This window comes from Tamandua tetradactyla, chromosome 11 (assembly GCF_023851605.1).
Source record: "Tamandua tetradactyla isolate mTamTet1 chromosome 11, mTamTet1.pri, whole genome shotgun sequence".
Lineage (NCBI taxonomy): Eukaryota > Metazoa > Chordata > Mammalia > Pilosa > Myrmecophagidae > Tamandua > Tamandua tetradactyla.
The window spans coordinates 3,449,746-3,473,035 of NC_135337.1; the positions used below are offsets into that span (position 1 = coordinate 3,449,746).

General features: G+C 34.5%; 1 protein-coding gene across 3 annotated transcripts in view; it reads right to left on the minus strand.

Moving 5' to 3' along the window:
• Positions 1-23,290, minus strand: part of MAN1A2 (mannosidase alpha class 1A member 2) — a 236,889-nt gene that overhangs the window by 155,998 nt on the left and 57,601 nt on the right. For all 3 annotated transcript variants that reach the window (XR_013159187.1, XM_077119755.1, XM_077119756.1), the window contains one exon: positions 8,415-8,533. Coding sequence is in view for 2 of the 3 variants with exons in the window: in XM_077119755.1 (XP_076975870.1) it covers positions 8,415-8,533 (119 nt within the window). In the remaining variant the exon portion in view is untranslated. The remainder of the gene's footprint in view (positions 1-8,414; positions 8,534-23,290) is intronic.

Below are 23,290 nucleotides of genomic sequence, written 5' to 3' on the forward strand. Positions count from 1 at the left end.
GAGCTATAGGTTTTTGTTTTGTTTTGTTTTGTTTTGTTTTGATTTTACTATTATTACTTTTATTTTTTTCTCTATATTAACATTCTATATCTTTTTCGGTTATGTTGCTAGTTCTTCTAAACCAATGCAAATGTACTAAGAAATGATGATCATGCATCTATGTGATGATGTTAAGAATTAATGATTGCATGTGTAGAATGGTATGATCTCTAAATGTTGGGTTAATTTCTTTTTTTCTGTTAATTAAAAAAAAAAAAAAGAGAAGGGATAATTGGAGATGAAGGGATACAGACTGTACAACGGGACTGGATATAAAAACTCAGAAATGGACAGCACAATACTACCCAATTGTAATGCAATTATGTTAAAACACTGAATGAAGCTGCATGTGAGGTATAGGTTTTTTGTTTTTGTTTTTTTTGTTTTTTTTCTTTCTATTATTGTTTTAATTCTTATTCTGTTGTCTTTTTATTTCTTTTTCTAAATCGATGCAAATGTACTAAGAAATGATGAATATGCAACTATGTGATGTTATTAAGAATTACTGATTGTACATGTAGATTGAAATGATTTCTAATTGTTTTGTTAATTCTTTTTTTAATTAATAAAAAAAAAAGAAAAAAAAAACACTGAATGAAGCTGCATCTGAGCTATAGGGTTTTTTTTGGTTTTTTTTGTTTGTTTGTTTGTTTTTTACTATTATTATTACTTTTATTTCTTTTCTCTGTATTAACATTCTATATCTTTTTCTGTTGTGTTGCTAGTTCCTCTAAACCGATGCAAATGTACTAAGAAACGATGATCATGCATCTATGTGATGATGTTAAGAATTACTGATTGCATATGTAGAATGGTATGATTTCTAAATGCTGTGTTAATTTCTTTTTTTCCATTAATTAATAAAAATAAAAAAAAGATTAATAAACTCAATCTAATGGACTTATATAGAACCCTCATCCAACAATTAGAAAACTAAAAACAAATTATACAAATTGTGAAAAAGTGTGCACTATGAGAACTGCTAATTCAGCAATCATTCTAATCTTTTGTAAGTAAATGTCCATCTTTTTCAAGCACTAATATATTTAAGTAAAAAAAAGATCTACATTTCCCAACCTCTCCTATAACTTGTTGTGGCCAAGTGACTAAGTTCTAGCCAGTAACAGACAAGTAGAAGTAGCTAAGTGGGCCATCCAGGAAAACTCACTAAAGGGTGACAGAGAGCTAATATGTATCCCTTGTAATCTCTCTTGCCTTCTTCGGGATTCCTTATTAAAACACAGACTTGATGGCTGGAACTTCAGTACTCATCCTAGATCAAGAAAGATATTAAGAATGGAAGCTAGTGCGAACGATGTAGAGCAGAAAAACAGAGCCCAACTCCTGGTAATCTTGGAGCAAGCAGACCAGCAGTAGATAGCCTACCTCAGGACTTCTTTAAAGTAGAGAAAAATCAGGTAGAGAAAATAAAAAATATCTTTCCAAAAGTTGTGTTAATGTTACTACCAACTGAATTCAGTATCTAATTGATAAAACACACACTAAACCACAAAGGAGTTCCAACAGACAGGGAAGGGGAAATAACACAGAGACCATGTTCTTGGACCATGATGCACTGAAGACATCACCATTCAAAACAAAAGTTTAGAACATTGTATGTTTTGAAATTTGAAAATAAATTTCCTAAACAACCCATGAGTCAAAGAAAAATCCACAACGGAACTCAGGAAAATTTAAAACTAAAAGAAAAAGAAATACAATAAATTCATATAGAAAGAAATGATAAAACTAAGGAACAAAAAAAGTAGTGAAACAGAGGTCTACTTCTAAGGGCAGAACAAATCCTATCAGACCAATCCTCCTACAAATAACTAAGAACTTTGGACAAAAAAAACTTAAAACAATTCTCAGGAAGCTATGGAAAGTGAGCAAAAGCAGACTGTCACTTCAAAGAAAGAAACAAAAGGCTCCAATTGGTACTATACATGGTGAATAAAAGTCAAATAGAAAACTCAAGGTCATACTGGCTTTAAGAACCAGAAGACAAAGAGAACAGAATCAAAGCAGGTAGAAAATAAATGAAGAAACCCTGAAAGGACATCCCCAAATTCTGTGTATAAATATGTCTAACTTTCTGACTGACCTCTCAAAACACACATCTGTAGAACAGACTCTAAACATGTAAGTATAAAAGAAGTGAACTGAGATTTTAATTGCCATGTACTGCAAGCGAGGCTGAATTTGTAGTTTTAGTTCAGCCAAGTTAATGGCCAAATTTTTAAAAAATCTATTTTCTGCAGAGAAATAAAATAAAAAAGAGTATCTACAATGCATCATTAACAATGATGATGATGCAATCCACATTTGTTCAATGAATGAAGAAATAGGAAAACAAGACCATACACAAAAGAACAGATGATCAATGGCCACCAACCTGGGATAAACCAGATGTTAGAATTAACAGATGAGGATGTTAATAGCTATGCCCAGGAACTGAAAGTAAAATATGCTCATAATAAATGAAAAGACAGGAAATCAACAGAGAAACAGAAACTATAAAAAACAAATAAGAGGAAATTGTAAACTATAAAAGATATTATGTGAAATAAAAAATTCACTGGAAAGACAGAACAGAAGATTAGAGATGACAGAAGTTAGTGAATATGAAGACAGATCAACTGAAATCATCCAACCTGAAGTACAGAGAAGAAAAGATAAAGGGGGTGGGGGAGCAAGGAGAGCTAGACTTTAAGGGGCCTTTAGAAAAATATCAAGATGTCTATCACACATCCAAGAAAGAGAATTTGGGCAGAAAAAAAAACTGAAGATTTCTTCAATGATGAAGTATCTCCAGAAAGGGTAAAAAAAAAATTTCAGATTCAAGCTCACTGAACTCCAAGAAAACCATACCTAGGTATATCATAGTCAAACCATTACAAAAACAAGTAATAAAAAGTATCTTGAAAGGAAACAGAAAAACACATTATATACAGAAGAATAACAGTTCAAATTTCTAAAGATTACCCATCAGAAACAGTGGAAGCAATATGACAACAGAAAAATGCTTTAAAGTTCAAAACAAAAACCAAAATGAAAACAAAAACATGTCAACTCTGAATTCTAGATTCTGCAAAAATATCTATCAAGAGTGAAGAAGAACTTAAAATAATTTCAGATAAAAGAAAACTAAGAGAATCTATTATCAGAGGCCTGCACAACAGTAACACTAAAGAAAGTTATACAAGTTGAAGGGAAAAGGAACCAGTTGTAAACAGATTTACAGGATAGATATGAAGAGTATTTGAAATGGTAATTGTGTGGGTAGGTATAAAAGATCATATTTTCATCTTAATTTCTTTAAAATGCATATAACTAAACTAAAATTGTAATATAAATTGTGGTGTTTATAAGGTGAAATTTTAAACATACAGGAGAAGGAGAAGAATCAGATGGTACCTGAAGTGGTGCATTATTATATTTTATTTATTAATGTAACAAATAACCATTTATCCTAATTAGTCTGTGAAAACATAAGGATGTATTTATTACAATCCCCAAAACAAATACACAAAAAAATAATTCAAAGAGGAAGAGCTAAAAGGCTAGTAGATCAATTAAAACGGAATTCAAAGAAATCCCAATAAGTCAAGAAAGGAGGAACATAGGATGAAAAGCCTGAGGGGCAAAAAAAGCAAATAGTTTTATAATGGGACTGCATACAACCACAGCAATAATTATATTACATGTTAATTAACAATAAACAAAAAGCAGAAACTGAATGGATAACAAAGCAAAACAAAACTATATGCTATTCACACGAGCCCTTTAAATAAACAATTTGTAGTTAAACAAGTGAAAAAAGTTTCTTATGAAAACGTGCCTCCTTATGATTCAGGTTCTAAAAAAAACTAAACGTATACTTCCCTATGATAGTCACACATATTTATCCAAAACTAATTAAAATGTAGCTCAAAAAAAAGATCTATAGGGCAGGCCACTGTGGCTCAGCAGGCAAGAATGCTTGCCTGCCATGCCAGAGGACCCGGGTTCGATTCCCGGTGCCTGCCCATGTAAATAAAATAAAAAAAAATTTTTTAATTAAAAAAAAAAAATCTATAAAAGAACCTTCATAGATTTATTTACAATAGCCAAAAAAATGGGAAAGTCCATGGGCCCATAAACAGGAGAATAAAGCACGGTATAAGCATACAATGGAATACAACTCACCAATAAAAAGGAACTATTAATATACTCCACAATTTGGATGAACCTCAAAAACATGCTGAGGTGAAAGAAATCTTACACAAAAGAATAAAGGCTATATAATTCCATTTATATGAAGTTCATGAACAGGTAAAACTAATCTTTGGTTGAAAAGTATTTAAAAAGTGATTATCCTTGGAGGACTGGATGCAACGATTATCTGGGAAAGTAGTAAGAAAGCTTTTTGGCATGATGATAGTTTTTGGTGGAGGTCTGAGTTACACAGGTGCATACATTTGTCAAAAAGGATTAATAGTATACTTGAGATTAGTCCCTTTCATTGCATATAAATTTTATGTCCAAAGAGACAGAAAACATAAACAAATACTGAACTCTAGTTAAGGATACGCATGCTGAAAGTATAAAGTATACTAATGTCTGCAACTTACTTTGAAATGTATTAATGGTGGGATAGATTCACAGATAAATGATAAACGAAGTATAATAAAATGCTAATTATAGAAACTATGTGGTAAGTATAATGGTGTTCAACTTTTCTGTTTGAAAATGTCATACCAAACGTTTGGGGGGAGGGGAGATTCAATGAAACATAAAACAAAGGAAAAATAAAGAATAAGTGAAACCAAAACACACTCTCTGGAAAGTATAAAATTAGATTAACCTCTAACAAAATTAATCAAGCAGAAAAAGAAGAACCAATGCTATCACAAATGAAAAAGAGGACAATACTTATTCATATACCAGAGATTTTTAAAAATTGAGAATATAGCATATAAAACTTAAAACTTAGACAAAATGAATAAAATTTCTAAAATATATGTTATCAAACTTGATTTAAGAGAAAGAAAGAGCCTAAAGACTTCTATCAGCACTAAATAAACTGAATTGGTATTTAAAAGCCTATCTATAACAAAACAACAACAACAAAAAATGTCGGTGCAACAGTGGCTCAATGGCAGAACTCTTACCTACCAAGCCAGAGATCAATGCTCGATTCCCAGAGCCTGCCCGTGCCAAAAAACAACAACAACAAAAAAGTGCCTATCTACAATAGATGATCAGGCCACATAGTTATGTGGGAGTTCTACAAAATACTACAGACACAGATCATCCCAGTATTACATAAAGTATTTAAGAGTAGAAAAAGAGTGAATGCTTCCCCAATTCATTTTTTGCAAATAATTATTTCACAATTACTTTTTGCAACCAAGGATGACACTGCACAAAAAAGAAAGGGAACTCCCACTAATAAACACGGATGCTAAAATCCTAAATAAAATAGAAAGAATCCTAATCTAGGAATATATAAAACAAACTAAAATAGGTCTATCCTTAACATATGAAGTGGTTTAGCATGGAAAACTATTAACATAATTTCTTACAATAACATATTTTAAAGCCACAAATAAACACAGAATAAATATGATATAATTCACCATCTATCCTTGTAATTTCCAAAATCTTTGCTAAGATGACTCAGGGCACCACAGTATACACAAAGAGGTGTTGCAGGATATTTTAATTTTGGAAAACTATTAGCACAAGAGAGTTCACAATTTCAACATTAAATCAAATTACATTCCTTATAATGATGTCATATCTGGGTTTTCAACAGTTGCTATAAGAAAAAGCAATTACTATATAATCTATGTGAAATAAGAAACGAGGACAGCATCTGACCTGATTATAAGGTTTGAGAATGTACACAGTGTCTAAAAGTCACACACATCCCATTAGTAAGTAACTGTGTGTTATTTAAGAATAATATCAAAATATTGCTTTTTTTTCAATTTACACATATCACTTTTCAAACAATTACTGAAGTATTGATGAGTATTTACTATTTAGTATTTAGTAAAGTACTAAATACTCATGTATAGTACTAAATACTCATTAAGTTGTTTGGACCTAATAATAATAATAAATAATAATGTTAGATTTTTCTTTTAGCCTAAAGGTACCATAAAAAAAAAAAATCACTGACACATTAAAGATGCTGTAAAATAAAAAAGTTTGGGAACCTCCTATCCATTCATTAAAAAAGGAAAAAAAAATCAAAGCAATTTAGGAGGAACTATTTCTCAACCTGATAGAAAGTATATCAAATTATATTCAATCAGCAGGGATGTTTGTCATCACCACTGTTACTAAACATGTTTTAAAATATCTTTTAAAAAAAAAGGAAATGAAGAGGTGTAAGTACTGGAAAAGAATGAAAAACTTATTTTTTATACAACACATGATTATCTAAGAGAAAATAAAATAGAAAAATCAGAATAAAAGAAGTCAAGAGGGTTATTAAATACATGACTATTATATATTAACCAGAAAAATATAATTTTTAGTGATACTATTTACGATAGCAACAGAAAATATAAGGTTCCTACAAATAAAAAAATATGTCAGATCTTAATGCAGAAAATTACAAAACTTTTTTGGGGGACACATCTTGATAATGAATGGGAGTGTTTGAGACTGCACAAAGGTTAGTTCTCTCCAAATTCATCTGTAAACTGAATATAACTCCCATTCAAAATGTCAACACAGTTTTTCAGAATTTAAAGAATACAGAATATTATAATATTAATAATAATAATGATAATAAAGATCTGGGAACTGCTAAGATACACTGCCTAGTAGAACAAGATCAGATATCAAGTTTTAGATAAAGCTATCAAGCTTCCTATAAAAATACTATGATTAAGACAGTTCAGTACTGGTGTAGGGATAAACTAAAAGGCCAATGAAAATAACAGACTGGAACCTTGGTATATGACTAACATGGCATTTATTGATAGCAGGGAAAAAAATGGTGCTAAGGATGTTTGACAGTTGCCTATGTCCCCCCACATATAAAAAATCAATACCAGATGGATTACAGACCTAAATAAAAAAAAACAAAACTTTACCACATTAAAAATAAAATATATTATGTCTTCATGACCTTGGAGTGGAGTTTCTCAAAAAAAAAAAAAGCATAATTCATAAGGGCTACGTAGCTATACAGGGGAAAAAAAAGAAGACTATATTGCTTAGACTCCTTTTACTATTAAGTGTGGCCACAAAAATAAGGTCTACTCAAAAGTATACAAGCAAAAATGGGATGAGCAATTTCTGGCCAGTGTTCCTTAAGAAGAGTGGAATACTCTTGCTCCTTTCTACCAACCGGAAGATAGATCAGATGCCTAGATCTTGAGGAACCATCTTGTGACACTTCTAGAAGTCGAATGTATATATTGAAGTCCACAGAGCAAAAAGACAAAGGACCTTAGGTCTCTGATGATCAAACAACTACCAAAACCAGACCTGAAATACTTATTTATATACTTGACTTATATAAAAAAGAAATAAATACTATCTTGTTTAAGCTTTCAGTAATTCACAACCAAACTAAACCAAACATAGAAATGCCCTAAGACATCAAAAACACTAAAATAATAAAAGAAAGTGATCATTTTTGTCTAGTTAATATCAGAAAAGGTATTAAAGAAGTATTAAGTACATATTTAAAATCACAATTTAAATGAAGAACAAGCTCCAGAAAGAAACGCACACAGAGAAGGAGTGAAGGGTACAACATATCAGAAGAAACAGCAAGTACAAATATCATAAAAGATGATAATTTAAGAAAATAACAAAACAACCCATACATCTTGGTGAAGAATGGTAATTATGAAAATAATAAGAGTAATGCTATTATTTACTGAGCACTTAATAAAAAAATTATCTCAGTTCTCAAATGTTGCAATGGGATAGCAATTTTATGACAGATTTAGAAAGAACAAGGAACTTTCTCAAGTCACTGGGGTAAAACGTGATTGAAATAGGTTTCAAATCTAAACAGTACCAATTAACAACTATGCCAAAATGCTGGAAAGGAAGGGCACAGGCCTACTTACGAAGCTTCACCAAAGCTATGTCAAATCATTAAATCTTTTTTTAAAAACATAAAACTTATTATTTATAAAATATTTCATGGCTTCTTGATATTTTCAGTTCACTGTTTTCCTTCACTATACCACATTGCCTTAAAGAAAAAGGGAAAGAAAATTAAAAGGTGGTGAGAAAGGTGGTATATTTTATGCAAAATTTAAATAACAACTGATAACTCAAAAAGAAGGGGCTTTAACATAAGGATTTCCTTAAACTTTATAATGCTCTAAATCTGTACCTTTCAATCGTATACTCACCACACTGAAATCAAGGCTTTCTTCAATCCATTTCTGCCCGTCTTGGAATTCGTCATGAAGTCCCATGATATACAGGGTGTCCAAAGCATCTACTATAGTAGCACCCATTTGCGAACTTCCTATATTTGAGGGGTGGAGAAATCTGTCATTAAAAAGATGCCCTTCATACAATGGCTACTTTATTTTTTATACATATAAAAAGCAAATCAAAATAAGAATATAAGGATCAAAAAGAATATTCAACATAGTCCACTTTTTCACTGGAAAAGATGATATACATCATTTAATATATTTTCCTAAAGATGGCATATTGATAACTAATAGAAAGATAAAAGAAAGTAAACTAAGTCAAATACTCCTTTCCTGCCTGGACAAATATATCTACTTAACTAAAATAGGTTAAACAAATTTTTTTTAAAGGGGAGGGAGGGTTCAGGATGACACATGGCTCAGTGGTAGAGCGCCCGCCTTCCACGCAGAAGACCCAGGCTGGATTCTTGACCATGCACCCAAAAAGGGGGGTGGGGATGAGGGGAGGGTGATTCAAGATGACAAATTAAGCTCACAAGACAACCAAAGAAAGGGCAAAAAAAATTTTTGCCTTATATAATAATATATATACACAACAAAGCTTCTAGAAAATCACAGTGGACCAGAAATGTTAACAATCCCTAAAAAAACAAAAAGCAGGCAGATAATACTGACAAAGGAAACCATAAACCAGATGTGAGTAGAGAAAATCAAAATACCCACCTTCAGTATCTATCCACATTCAAGAAAGAGATAATGCTGATCTTAAAGAAGAGTTCCAGAGCACCACAAATTGATAAATGCATACATTCAAAGGCATGCGCGTATACACATATACACACAAATTGATAAATGCATACATTCATAGGCATGCGTGTATACACATATACACACAAATTGATAAATGCATACATTCATAGGCGTGCGTGTATATACATATACACACAAACTGATAAATGCATACATTCATAGGCATGCGTGTATACACATATACACACAAACTGATAAATGCATACATTCATAGGCAGGCATGTATATACACATACACACAAATTGATAAATGCATACATTCATAGGCATGCGTGTATATACACATACATGCATACATCCACACACACGCAAGGGAAGGAGGGAGGAAAGAAGGTGGGCGGGAGGGCAATATTCAATGAAGCTAGTCTGACTCTGATATCAAAACAAAATATCAAAAGCGTAAGACAAGAAAACAGGCCAATCTTAATAATAAACATAACTGAAAAGTCTTAAATAAAATAGAAGGAAAGCAAATCTAGCAGTATAGTAAAACAATGAATAACAAGGAGCAGATGGGTCCTCCCCCACTCCAACTCAGTACTCAAAAAATGGAAACCATCCACACAGCTTACTATCTACATTAACATGACTTTACTATCATACTGTCTTCATTAGCATGAGCCTACTATTCCAGGAAACACTTTTTCAGAAAGATAAAACCTGCAAAAAAGTCATGGTTCATTCCAGGAATTTTCCAAAAGGACCATCATCCCTCTAATGAAAAGGATCAAATGATGATAGCTTACCCTTGGAGACACTTTGAACTCCTGGTACCCAAGTCCAAACCACACTTAGCAACCTTAAACTATTAGATCATGATCTTTACTGAGCCATAACCAAGCATCTCCAATTGAATGGCCCATCTTAAACCAGACTTTTCAATCTCAGTATTCATCTCAGCTTTGTCCTTCTCCCTCTGAGAGGCTATCAAAGATCTGGTGAGGTCGTGATCACCAGTAATGACATAAGCAATAAACTTGGTTTTGTCTTATCAAAAGGTTGTCTTGGTGATATTTTGGCACTCAACACCTCATAGTTTATATTTTTTTATTTGCTGTTTTTCTTTTTTTTCCTTCTATTCTTCTCTACAGTGGGTAAAAATACCATTTTCTTCCGCTGGTTGAAAAACCATACAAAAATTTGATTGCCCTTAAACTTAAAGATCATTTTCTTGTGTAACTGCTTCTAATAATCTCTTCAATTTAAACTGTCATCTAACATGAGAAGTACTCTCAACCATACTATGATACGGTCTCCTCTCTACTAAGCTCTCTTCATGTTGATATTATCGAGAGTTTAACTTTTGTGTAAATACAGATTTACTTTCCTTTTAGTTTTTGGTTCCTCTGCTTTTCCTTAAGACAACATCAAAATATTTAATAATCCATAATTTCCTGTCCCTTGCAGTCTCTTGAATATGCTTGAATAGTCTTCCTTTTTTATTTTCCTCCAAAAAATTTATCAAGCTTATTTTAAATTCTTAAGAAGTGCTGTTCCATTTTTTATTTCAATTTTTGTAGACAGTTATGTTCCTGCAAGTACATATTCCTCTAAGGTACCGGTTATTCTGAAAGGGACAAAGGGCTAACCCTGCTATTACGTAACAGACTTGGTTAGTTCCACTAAGAGAGGCTTGTGCCATGAACTAAAGAGACTGAAGAAAAGAAGGTAAAAATTCAAACAACTGGCTATCAATATCATTATTTACCTAGACAACTCAACAAATTCAACTGGAGAAGATTAAAACTCTAATCCTATACTTGCATCACAAAGACAGTAAAAAAAAAGATATTGCAGATTACGTAAGACATTAGAAAAACTGTATTATATGAATATGGGAACCAAAGGCTGTTCTCAGAGAAAAATTCATAACTTTATAAAAGTAAACTACGTAATGAGAAAAAAACAATACAACTGAGTAAGGAAGAATTAGAAAAAGTAAAGGCAAAAATTTAAATTAGAAACAAAGAAATGCTAAAGTAATAAATTTAAGATGTGGTTCTGTGGAAAGAACTATACAATGAATCTACCACTATTGATTTTTTAAAAAGTAATCAAGGAGAGGGAAAAATTCACATAAGATATACAAATGCATTCAACAGATAAAAAGGAAATTAACAAAAAAGCTTATTAAATTAACAAAAAAATAACAAAAGCTTATTTTATTCATATATTTCAAAAAAATTGAAAATGTGAATACAACTGACAACTTTCTAGGAAAATATCTATGATTTTGACTTATAACAGAGGAGAGAAAATCTAAACAAAGAGACCAAGTAATATAGAGGAAATGAAGACGTTTTCAAAGAGTTACCCACCATAAATGTACTATATGTGAGAAGTGTTACAGAATTAATTCTAGTTCAATTTTTAGGGTTGTAATGCCTATTCTACATAAACTTTTATAGAACATAAAGAGAACTTAAAATTTGATTTATAAATTCTGCATACCTATGGCAGATTGAATTACGTCCCCCAGAAAAGACATGTTAAAGTCCTAACCCCTGGTCCTGTGGATGTAAACTTGTGTCAACAGGATCTTCAAAGACCCTATTTGGATAAGGACAAATTGAAATCAGAATTGAAGTCCTTATAAACAGAGGAAATTCAGATGGAGTGAGATGAAATAAGGCAGAAGACAGAAATAGTCAAGAGAATAAGGCAGATAGCCATCTGATGTAACAGGACTGCAGCAAGGTAGCAGAAAACTAAAGACTTGGAAAAAGAATGCCCACTGAGACTTTGACTTTGGACCTGTAGCCTCCAAACCATGAGACAAAAAATTCCTGATGCTTAAGCCAGCCCACTGTTTGGTATGTCATAACAGTCCTGGCAAACTAAGATAATACCATTGATGCAAAAGCCTAGTTTAGTATGAAAAATAATACTATTCAATCTCATTTCTGAGCATCTGCAAATATTTAGAAGTGTAACTGCTGTATGATATAAATTTATGTTTAACTTTAAAAGAAACTAACAAAACTACCTTCCAAAGTATATTATTTTATAATCCCAGCAGCAGTGTATGAGAGTTTCAATTGCTCTGCCATCCCTCCCCAATCCTTGGTATTGTTGATCTTTTAAAATTTTAGCCATTCCAATGAATATGTAGTAGTATTACATTATTTGATTTATCAATTTTGTTCATTTATGACTTATGGTTTTCAAATTCTAAAAAATCTTTGCTTCCCACAAGGTCACAAAGATTTTTACAAAAGTTTTTTACTGTTGAGTTTTAAATTTTTAGCTTTCATATTTAGATTCTATGATCCATCTCAACTTAATTTTTCTGTTCAGTTTTAAGGTTTCATCACTTTTGCATATAATATTCCATTGTTTCAGCACCATCTGTTGTAAAGGCTATCTTTTTGCCCATAGCTTTAATGATATCAATTAACCCTGTACTTCCAGTTCTATTTCTGGACTCTCAATTCTTTTCCACTAATCTCTGTGTCTATCCATATGCTAAAACCATACAGTTCTTGTTACTGTAGCTTTACAGTAAATCTTAAAACGAGGTACTATACATCTTTCAACTTTGTTCTTTCTTAAAAATTATTTTGACTATCGTATGTGCTTCGAATTTTCAAATACATTTTAGAATCCTCTTATAAATTTCTAGGAAAGCCAGTTGTCACTTTTATTGGGATTGCTTTTAGTCTAAATATGAATTGAAAGAGAACTGGCACTGCTAAAATATTGGAGTATTCTAATCCATGAGCATAGGACCTCCCTTCAGTTAAGCGCATTTAAATTTCTCTGTATGTTTGAGTTTATACTGTATACATTTTACACATATTTTGTCAAATTCATCCACATGTAGTTGATGTTTCTGATACTATTGCAAATTATGTTATTTCAAAATTTCATTTACAACTGTTTAATGCTATTATTTAAAAATATAATTCATTTTGTATGTTGAAATTATGACCTAATGTTGTAGTTGGGAACTAAAGTACCCCAGAAAAATATGTTCAAAAACTTAACCGATTCTTGTGGGGTAAACCCACTACAAGCAGGACTTTTTGATGAGGTTACTTCAGTTAAGGTGTGGCCCAACTCAGTCTGGATAGGTTTTACTCCTATTACTGGAGTCCTTTATAAACAAAGAATGAAATTCAGATAGAAAGAAGCATGAGTATTACCATGTGACAAAAGAAGCCCAGAACCCAGGATCACTAGCAGCCAGCCCCAGAACTCCAGTCTTTGGGAACAAAGTATCACCTTGATGCTAGCTTGATTTGGACTTTTTCCTAGCCTCAAAACTGGGCTAATAAATCTCCATTGCATAAGTCAAACCACTACATCTTGTTTGCTTGAGCAGCCAAGAAAATTGAACAACCTGTAAGCTTGTAAATTTGCTTACTATTATCAACTATTTTTTGGTTGGTTCCTTAGGACTGCCTTCAGGGCAATCATGTTGACTACAAATGAAGACAGTTTCACTTCTTTGTTTCTACTCTGCATATTTTTCTGTTTTTCTCTTGCCTTAATGCATTGGCTAGAATCTCCAAAACAATATCATTTAGGAGTAGGGGAGCAGATATCTGATTTTCTAGACACAGTCTTGGTGGAAAAACATCCAAATGCTTAAACATGTAATGGGTTGGTTAACAACAGGAATTTATTGGTTCAAGGGCAAGTTCAAAATCAAAGTGACATCAAGGCAATACTTTTTTCCAGAAGACTACAACATTATGGGGCTAGCTTTCAGTAATCCTTGGTCCTTAGCTTTTCCGTCAATGGCAATGTACATGACAGCCTCATCTAGCTTCTCTTTCGGGTTCTGTTGACTTCTGGCTCCTAACTGCTCCCCCATGCCTTTATTTATAAGGCCTTCAGTAATAGGATTGTGGTAGTTAGGTTCAGGTGTCAACTTGGCCAGGTGAAGATGCCTAGTTCCATTGCTGTGGACAAGAGCCATTGTTATATGAACCTCATCTGTCGCTAATTAAATCTGCAGTCTGCTAAGAGGCATGCCTGCTGCAATGAATGATGTTTTATTTAATTGGCTGGAAGCTTAAATGAGAGAGCTCAACATAGCACAGTCCAAGCAGCTCAGTATAGCTCATCTCAGCATCGCAGCTCAGCCCAGGCCTTTGGAGATGCAGAAAGAAATCACCCCCGGGAAAGTTTGTGAAACCCAGAGGCCTGGAAAGGCCAGCAGAGACTGCCCAGTGCCTTCCCATGTAAGAAAGAATCTCAGTTGAAAGTTAGTTACCTTTCCTCTGAAGAACTATATGTAAACTAAATGAATCCCCTTTTATTGAAAGCCAATCCATCTCTGGTGTGTTGCATTCCAGCAGCTAGCAAACTTGAATAAGGATTAAGACCCATCCTGATTCAGTCGAGACACACCTTAACTGAAGTAACCTCACCAAAGGACCTATTTACAATAGGTTCACACCCATAGGAATGGATTAAGATTGAGAATATGTTTTCTGGGATACAAAGCTCCAAGTGACCATGGTGTTCAAAGAGTACAGTATGTCCAACCTTCTCTCAAATGTTCATAAAACAGTTTTAAATAGGTAGATACATAGACAGATACAGAGAATACAGCAAAGGTGGAAAAATGTTAAAACTGGTGGATGAAGTTGGAGTTCTTTGTACAGGGTTTGTACTATTTTTGCTACTCTCTTGTATCTTTGAAATTACTTCAAAATTTACAAAATTGAAATCATATGAAGTACAATCTGTAACGATAATGGATTCAAACTAGGAATCACTAACAGTAAGATGGAAGGAAAATATCCAGATACTTGGAAACTAAACACACTCAAGGGAAATTTTAAAACATGCTGAACAGAATGAAAATGACAACATAACACTTCAAAATCTGAGATGTAGCTGAAGTAGCTCTTAGCAGGAAGCATATAGTCCAAAACGCTCACACTTGAAAAGAGGGTCTCAAATCAATAACCCAAGCTTCCACTCCAAGAAAGGAAAAGAAGAGAAAATTTAACCCAAACCATGCAAAAGAAAGGAAACAATAAAGAGCAGAAATAAAAGAAATTGGAAAATGAAAGAAAATAGAAAAAAACAATGAAACCAAAATTGCTACTTTAAAAATATCAGTATCATTGAAAAACTTCTAGCAGACCTGACAAAGAAAAAAAAGAGGGGGAAAAAAAAACACCAATTACCAGGGGGTACAAGGGTAAGTCAGTGGTAGAAATTCTTGTCTGCCATACAGGTGGTCCAAGTTTGAATCCCAGCCCATGTACTTCCCAAAAACAAACAAACAAGCAAACAAAAGAAAGAAAAAACAAACAAAAATTCAACGAATAGTGCTGCAATAACAGGATACTCACATGGAAAAAGAATGAAATGTGACCCCCACCATACAGCATACAAAGAACAAATTACCAATATAAGGAATGAAAGGAGATTATTAGTACAGAAGCCACAGACAATAAAAAGATAGAAAGGTAATACCACAAACAATGTGCATAAAACCAACAACTTAGATGAAACGGACCAATTTCTTGAAAACTACATACTATCACAATACTCACCCCAGATGAAATAGATAAACCAAATTGTCCTTAGTATTCGAGAAATTAATTTTTTAATTAAAGACCTTTCCAGGAAAAAAATCTCCAAATGCAGATAGTTGCAATGGCAAAATATACAAAACATTTAAGAAAAAAAAACAATAAAATCAATTCCACACAATCTCTTCTATAGAACTGAGATAACACTTCCCAATTCCTTTTATGAAGTCAGAAACCTAAACAGGACAGATGGTAAAGAAAAGTACAGTTCAATATCCCTCACGAAAATGGAAGCAAAATTCCTAAAAAAAAATGCATATATAGCAAATTTAATCAAATATTATATGAAAAGAATAATATACCACAACCAACTGGGATCTATTCCAGGAATGTAAAGCTGATTTAATATCCAAAACAACTCAATCTATTTATTCCAATCTATCATCAGCCTAATGGAGAAAAATCATGTGATTATATCAACTGTAACAGAAAAGGTATTTGACAAAAGTCAATATCCTTTTCTTGATATAAAAGAACTCGGAGCAAACTAGAAGAAGAAGGGAACTTCCTCAACCAAAAAACCTATGGTTAATGTTCTCCTTAATAGGAAACAACAGAATGCTTTCCTGCTAATATCTAGAACAAAGCAAGAATATCGGCTTTTATCATTCCTATTCAACTTACTACTGGAAATACTAGCCAGTACAATAAGATTAAAAAAAGAAAGGAAACAAAAGGTATACAGATTGGAAAGTAAGAAATAAAACTCTTCTTATTTACAGATGTCATGATTATGTACACAAAAAGTAACAAAGAATCCACCAAAACAAAAAAACTAGAATAAGTGAGCTGAGCAATACTGCAAGATATACCCATATAACACCTCAATACATGCCTAGATACTAGCAATGAAAATCTGAAAACCAAAATTAAAAATACTATAAAATTATAATAGCTCCAAAAACAATGAGATACTTGGGTAAATCTAACAAAACATGTAGGATCTCTATGCAGTAAACAAAATACTCTCCTGTTCAAAATGCCACTTAAAAAAAAATCAAAGAATACCTAAAGTAAATGGAAAAACATACCATGGTCTTTTGTTTTAGTTGGTAAAGCAGCTAATATACCAGAAATAGGATGGTTTCTAACAACAAGAATTTATTAGTTTATAAGTCTACAGTTCCAAGGCCTTGAAAAAGATCAAATCTGGGCATATCAAGATGAAAAGTTCTTCCTGAAGAACGGCTGCTGACGATCTAGTACTCCCGTCACATGGCAAAGCATATTTGTTGGTCTTTCCCTTTTCTTCTGGCGTCAGGGGCTCCTTCTCTTTGTGTTCTGTGTCTGTCTCACTCTCTTCTGTGTGTTTCTATTTCATCTTCTGTGAAGGACTCCACTAAGAGGATTAAGACCCACATCAAGCATGTCTCAACTGAAAAACCTAATCAAGGCTCCCACCCACAACAGACCTAAACCCACAGGAATGGATCAGCTTTAAGAACATGATCTTCTTTGAGGTTCATAAAGCTTCAAATACCATCACAGTCTTGGCCATGGATTCTTCCCAGATTGACCTGTGCGCTTACTACAACTGCTATCCATGTCCCAATACACTGTTTTTGTAGAAAAAGACAAGTTGATTCTAAAATATATATGGAATGGTGAAAGAACTAAAATAACCAAAGCAATTTTCTTTGGCATGGGCAGGCTCTGGAAATCAAACCTGGGTCTCCAACATGGCAAGTGAGAATTCTGCCATTGAGTCACCATTGTGCCTCCCAGCCAAAGCAATTTTGAAAAAGTTGGAGAAATTATATGAACTGATTTAAGACTTACTACATAGCTATTCTAATCAAAACAATGTGTCAATGGATACACGCATTGGTTGATGAAACAAAGAAAAGAGAATCCATAAAATAGTTACAGGATTTTCAACAAAAACACCAGGCTACAACAAATGGCAATGGAACAAAAGTATCTATAGGGAAAAAAGTAAATCTCAACCCTTATTTCACGTAATACACAGGAATTAATTCAAAGTATATCACAGGTCTAAATGGAAATGCTAAAAGGATAAAATTCTTGAAAAAAAAAAAAAACAGAGAAAAATCTTCAAGACATTAAGATGGTCAAATATTCCAGGATAGGATAGGATTCAAGCCATAAAAGGAAAAACCTTTTGGGCAGGCCACGGTGGCTCAGCAGGCAAGAATGCTTGCCTGCCATGCCAGAGGACCCGGGTTTGATTCCCAGTGCCTGCCCATGTTAAAAAAAAAAAAAAAAGGAAAAAGCTTTTAATCTTAAAAATGGAATTGTTAGAGGAGATGCCAAGATGGTGGCTTAGCAAGATGTGCGATTTAGTTCGTCCTCCAGGACAGCTACTAAATAACCAGGAACAGTACAGAACAGCTCCAGGAGCCACGTCAGTGACCAGACACACAGCATACGCCAGTCTGGACCAGCTGAACCAGCTGCGAGCCCCACCAGAACCATGAGTTCCCCAAGCCGTGGTGGCCAGAGCCCCTCCCCTGCAGGAGCCTTGGGTTAATAGAAAACCTGCAGAATTTACTGGGAGTGACTGGCTTCAGAGTGGCATTGGCAGTAAACTGTAGAGACTGTTATCTGCTTACTTGGAAGACAGTTTGAGAGGGAGAGAATGTTTGTTTTTTCTTAAACCGCAAGGTCTTGTTAACTATCTCTTGTATGTAGGAAGTAATATACTGAAAAGTAGGCACTCTGTTTTATCACGAAATGTATGCATGCTTTTAGTCACGTAAACCCTGCAGTATATAAGCAGAAACTAGTTAAGAATAAAGTTGTCTATCGTCTGTTATTGCTATGCTTCAGACCCCCCTGAACCATCTGTGTCTGTCTGTCTTTCTTTCTTTCTCATCATTCCTTAATATCATTACAGTCCGTTTCATAGGAAACAACACTCCCCCACAGGCTGCTTCGCAGAGGGAAAAGGAAAGGGACTTTACCAGCAGCAGGGGCTTAGCGCACCCAAACGCCAACTGTGGAATTAATTAACAAATTCTGATGACTAAAAATAGGACCCCAGCTCAGGTGAACCTGGTCAAAGCAGAGGTTCCCATTTTTGCCCCAGGAGCCAAGGGGACAGGGCTGACAGAAAAAGAAACAAAAAAGAAACAGAGGTTTTTGTGGCTGTGTTTCTACAAAGGCTTGACTGCCTTTGGATACAGCAGCAGGACGTCTCAGACTGCAACTGCCCCAGGCATAGACAGAAACAAGCTCATTTGAGGGCTTGTCTGGAGCCTGTGCCTTCCCCAGGGGAGGGGTGAAGCCCCACCCAGGTGGAATCCCTCCCTTATGGAATTCAGACACCAGGGCTTGGTAATTTGAAGGCATTAAAACCAGCCTACAACCTCTCCTCTGTCTCCACCACGCCCCCAGCAGGGAGAGTCTGCCAAAGTTAAAGGTACCACATCATCTTATGCTGGTGGGACCTGCAGTCAGACAAGCGCCACATACTGGGCAGGATAAGAAAAACAGAGTCCAGAGACTTCACAGGAAAGTCTTTCAACCTGCTGGGTTTCACCATCAGGGAAAACTGACGCAGGTGACTCTTTCCTCCTGACAGGAGACTAGTTTGGTCTGGGAAAATCCGGCTGGGATCTATAATGCCTAAGGAGACCCTACTAAGGGTGGGGGGAAAAAGACACCATACAGCCAGGGCAAGAAACAAGAAAACAAGAACTGAAAAATTCTGGTCTATTAAACAAAACCTAAGCTAGAGGTCCAGAAAAAGCTGAACTCAATGTGAAAGAACAGACAGACAACAAATTCATTCAGCACGAAAACCCTACATAAAAGAAGTGAAAATAATCTCCAGAATAAACTAATTTAGGTAATTAAATGCAATAATTTAACATGCCAGCAAAAAATAAGAAATCATGCTAGGAAAATTGAAGCTATGGCCCAGTCAAAGGAACAAACCAACAATTCAAATGAGATACAGGAGCTGAAACAATTCATTCAGAATATACAAACAGACATGGAACAACTCATTAAAAATCAAATCAATGAATTGAAGGAGGATATAAAGAAAGCAAGGAATGAACAAAAAGAAGATACCGAAAGTCTGAAAAAACAAATCACAGAACTTATGGGAATGAAAGGCACGGTAGAAGAGATGAAAAAAACAATGGAAACCGACAATGGTAGATTTCGAGAGGCAGAACATAGGATTAGTGAACTGGTGGACGGAACACCTGAAATCCGACAAGAAAAAGAAAATAAAGGGAAAAATATGAGCAGGGACTCAGGGAATTGAATGACAATATGAAGCACATGATATACATGTTGTGGGTGTCCCAGAAGGAGAAGAGAAGGGAAAAGGAGGAGAAAAATTAATGGAGGAAATTATCACTAAAACTTTCCCAACTCTTATGAAAGACTTGAAATTACAGATCCAAGAAGTGCAGCATACCCCAAAGAGAATAGATCTAAATAGACATACTCCAAGACATTTACTAAGCAGAATGTCAGAGGTCAAAGAGAAAGAGAGAATCCTGAAAGCAGCAAGAGAAAAGCTATCCATCACATACAAGGGAAGCCAATTAAGACTATGCGTAGATTTCTCAGCAGAAACCATGGAAGCGAGGAGACAGTGGGATGATATGTTTAAATTACTAAAAGAGAAGAACTGTCAACCAAGAATTCTATATCCAGCAAAACTGTCCTTCAAAAATGAGGGGGAGGGCGGGCCACGGTGGCTCAGCAGGTAAGAGTGCTTGCCTGCCATGCCCGAGGCCCCGGGTTCGATTCCTGGTGCCTGCCCATGTTAAAAAAAAAAAAAAAAATGAGGGGGAAATTAAACATTTTCGGACAAAAAAATCACTGAGAGAATTTGTGACAAAGGGAGCACTAGAGACAGATATGAAAAGACAGAAGAGAGAGGTGTGGAGAAGAGTGTAGAAATGAAGACTATGAGTAAAGGTAAAAGAAAAAAATTAGATATGACATATAAAATCCAAAAGGCAAAATGGTAGAAGAAAGTACTACCTGTACAGTAATAACGCTAAATGTTAATGGATTAAACTCCCCAATCAAAAGACAAAGACTGGCAGAATGGATTAAAAAACAGGATCCATCTATATGCTGTCTACAGGAAACACATCTTAGACCCAAGGATAAACACAGGTTGAAAGTGAAAGGTTGGGAAAAGATATTTCATGCCAATAACAATCAGAACAGAGCAGGAAGAGCTGTACTAATATCCAACAAATTGGACTTCAAATGTAAAACAGTTAAAAGAGACAAAGAAGGATACTATGTATTAAAAAAAGGAACAATTCAGCACAAAGACATAACAATCATAAACATTTATGCACTGAACAAGAATGGTCCAAAATACATATGGCAAACACTGAAAAGAGAAATAAATACATCTACCATAATAGTTGGAGACTTCAATTCACCACTGTCATCAATGGACAGAGCATCTAGACAGAGGATCAATAAAGAAACAGAATTTGAATAATACAATAAATGAGCTAGACTTAACAGACATTTCTAGAACATCACACTCCACAACAGTAGGATACACCTTTTTCTCAAGTGCTCATCAATCATTCTCAAGGATAGACCATATGCTGGGTCACAAAACAAGTCTCAATAAATTTAAAAAGATTGAAATCATACAAGTCATTTTCTCAGATCATAAAGGAATGAAGTTGGAAATCAATAATAGGCTGAGTGCCAGAAAATTCACAAATATATGGAGGCTCAAAACACACTCTTAAACAACCAGTGGGTCAAGGAAGAAATTACAAGAGAAGTCATTAAATATCTCGAGGCAAATGAAAATGAAAACACAACATATCAATACTTACGGGATGCAGCAAAGGCAGTGCTAAGAGGGAAATTTATTGCCCTAAATGCCTATATCAAAAAAAAGGCAGAGCAAAAATCGAAGAATTAACTCTCCACTTGGAGTAGTACAGAAAGAAAAGCAAACTAACCCCAAAGCAAGGAAAAGGAAAGGAATAATGAAGACTAAAGCAGAAATAAATGAAATTGAGACCATGAAAACAATTGAGAAAATCAACAAAACCAGAAGCTGGTTTTATGAGAAAATCAGTAAGATTGATGGACACTTAGTGAGGTTGACAAAAAGAAGGAGAAAGAGGATGCAAATAAATAAGATCAGAAATGGAAGAGGAGACATAACCACTGACCCCACAGAAATAAAGGAAGTAATGACAGGATATTATGAACAACTTAATGCTAATAAATACAACAATGTAGGTGAAATGGACAGCTTTCTAGAAAAGCATGAACAATCAACTTTGACTCGAGAAGAAATAGACAACCTCAATAAACCAATCACAAGTGAAGAAACTGAATCAGTCATTAAGAAGCTCCCCAAAGAGTGGGCCACGGTGCCTCAGCAGGCAAGAATGCTTCCCTGCTATGCCAGAGGACCCGGGTTTGATTCCCGGTGCCTGCCCATGTAAAAAAAAGAAGCTCCCCAAAAAGAAAAGTATAAGACCAGATGGCTTCACATGTGAATTCTACCAAACATTCCAGAAAGAATTAGTACCAATCCTGCTCAAACTCTTCAAAAAAATTGAAGAGGAGGGAAAGCTACCCAACTCATTCTACAAAGCCAACCACACCCTCATACCAAAGCCAGACAAGGATATTACAAAAAAAGAAAACTACAGACCAATCTCTCTAATGAATATAGATGCAAAAATCCTCAACAAAATTCTAGCAAATCGAATCCAGCAACACATTAAAAGAATTACACACCATGACTAAGTAGGATTCATTCCAGGTTTGCATGGATGGTTCAACATAAGAAAATCAGTTAATGTAATACACCATATCAGCAAATCAAAGCAGAAAACCACATGATCATCTCGATTAATGCAGAAAAGGCATTTGACAAAATTCAACATCCTTTCCTGTTGAAAACACTTCAAAGGATAGGAATAGAAGGAAACTTCCTCAACATGATAAAGGGAATATATGAAAAACCCACAGCTAACATCATCCTCAATGGGGAAAAACTGAAAAAAACTCTTTCCCCCTAAGATCAGGAACAAGACAAGGATGTCCACTATCACCACTGTCATTCAACATTGTGTTGGAAGTTTTAGTCAAAGCAATTAGACAAGAAAAAGAAATACAAGACATCAAAATTGGAAAGCGTATTAGTTAGGGTTCTCTAGAGAAACAGAATCAACAGGAAACACATGAAAATATAAAATTTATAAAAGTGTGTCACGTGACCACAGGAACGCAGAGTCCAAAATCCACAGGGCAGGCTGTGACGCTGATGACTCCGATGGAGGGTCTGAATGAACTCCACAGGAGAGGCTCACCAACCGAAGCAGGAATGGGGCCTGTCTCCGCTGAATCCTCCTTAAAAGGCTTCCCGTGATTAGATTAAGCATTACTCATTGTAGAAGACACTCCCCTTTGGCTGATTACAAATGGAATCAGCTGTGGATGCAGTTGATGTGATCATGATCTAATTCTATGAAATGTCCTCATTGCAACAGACAG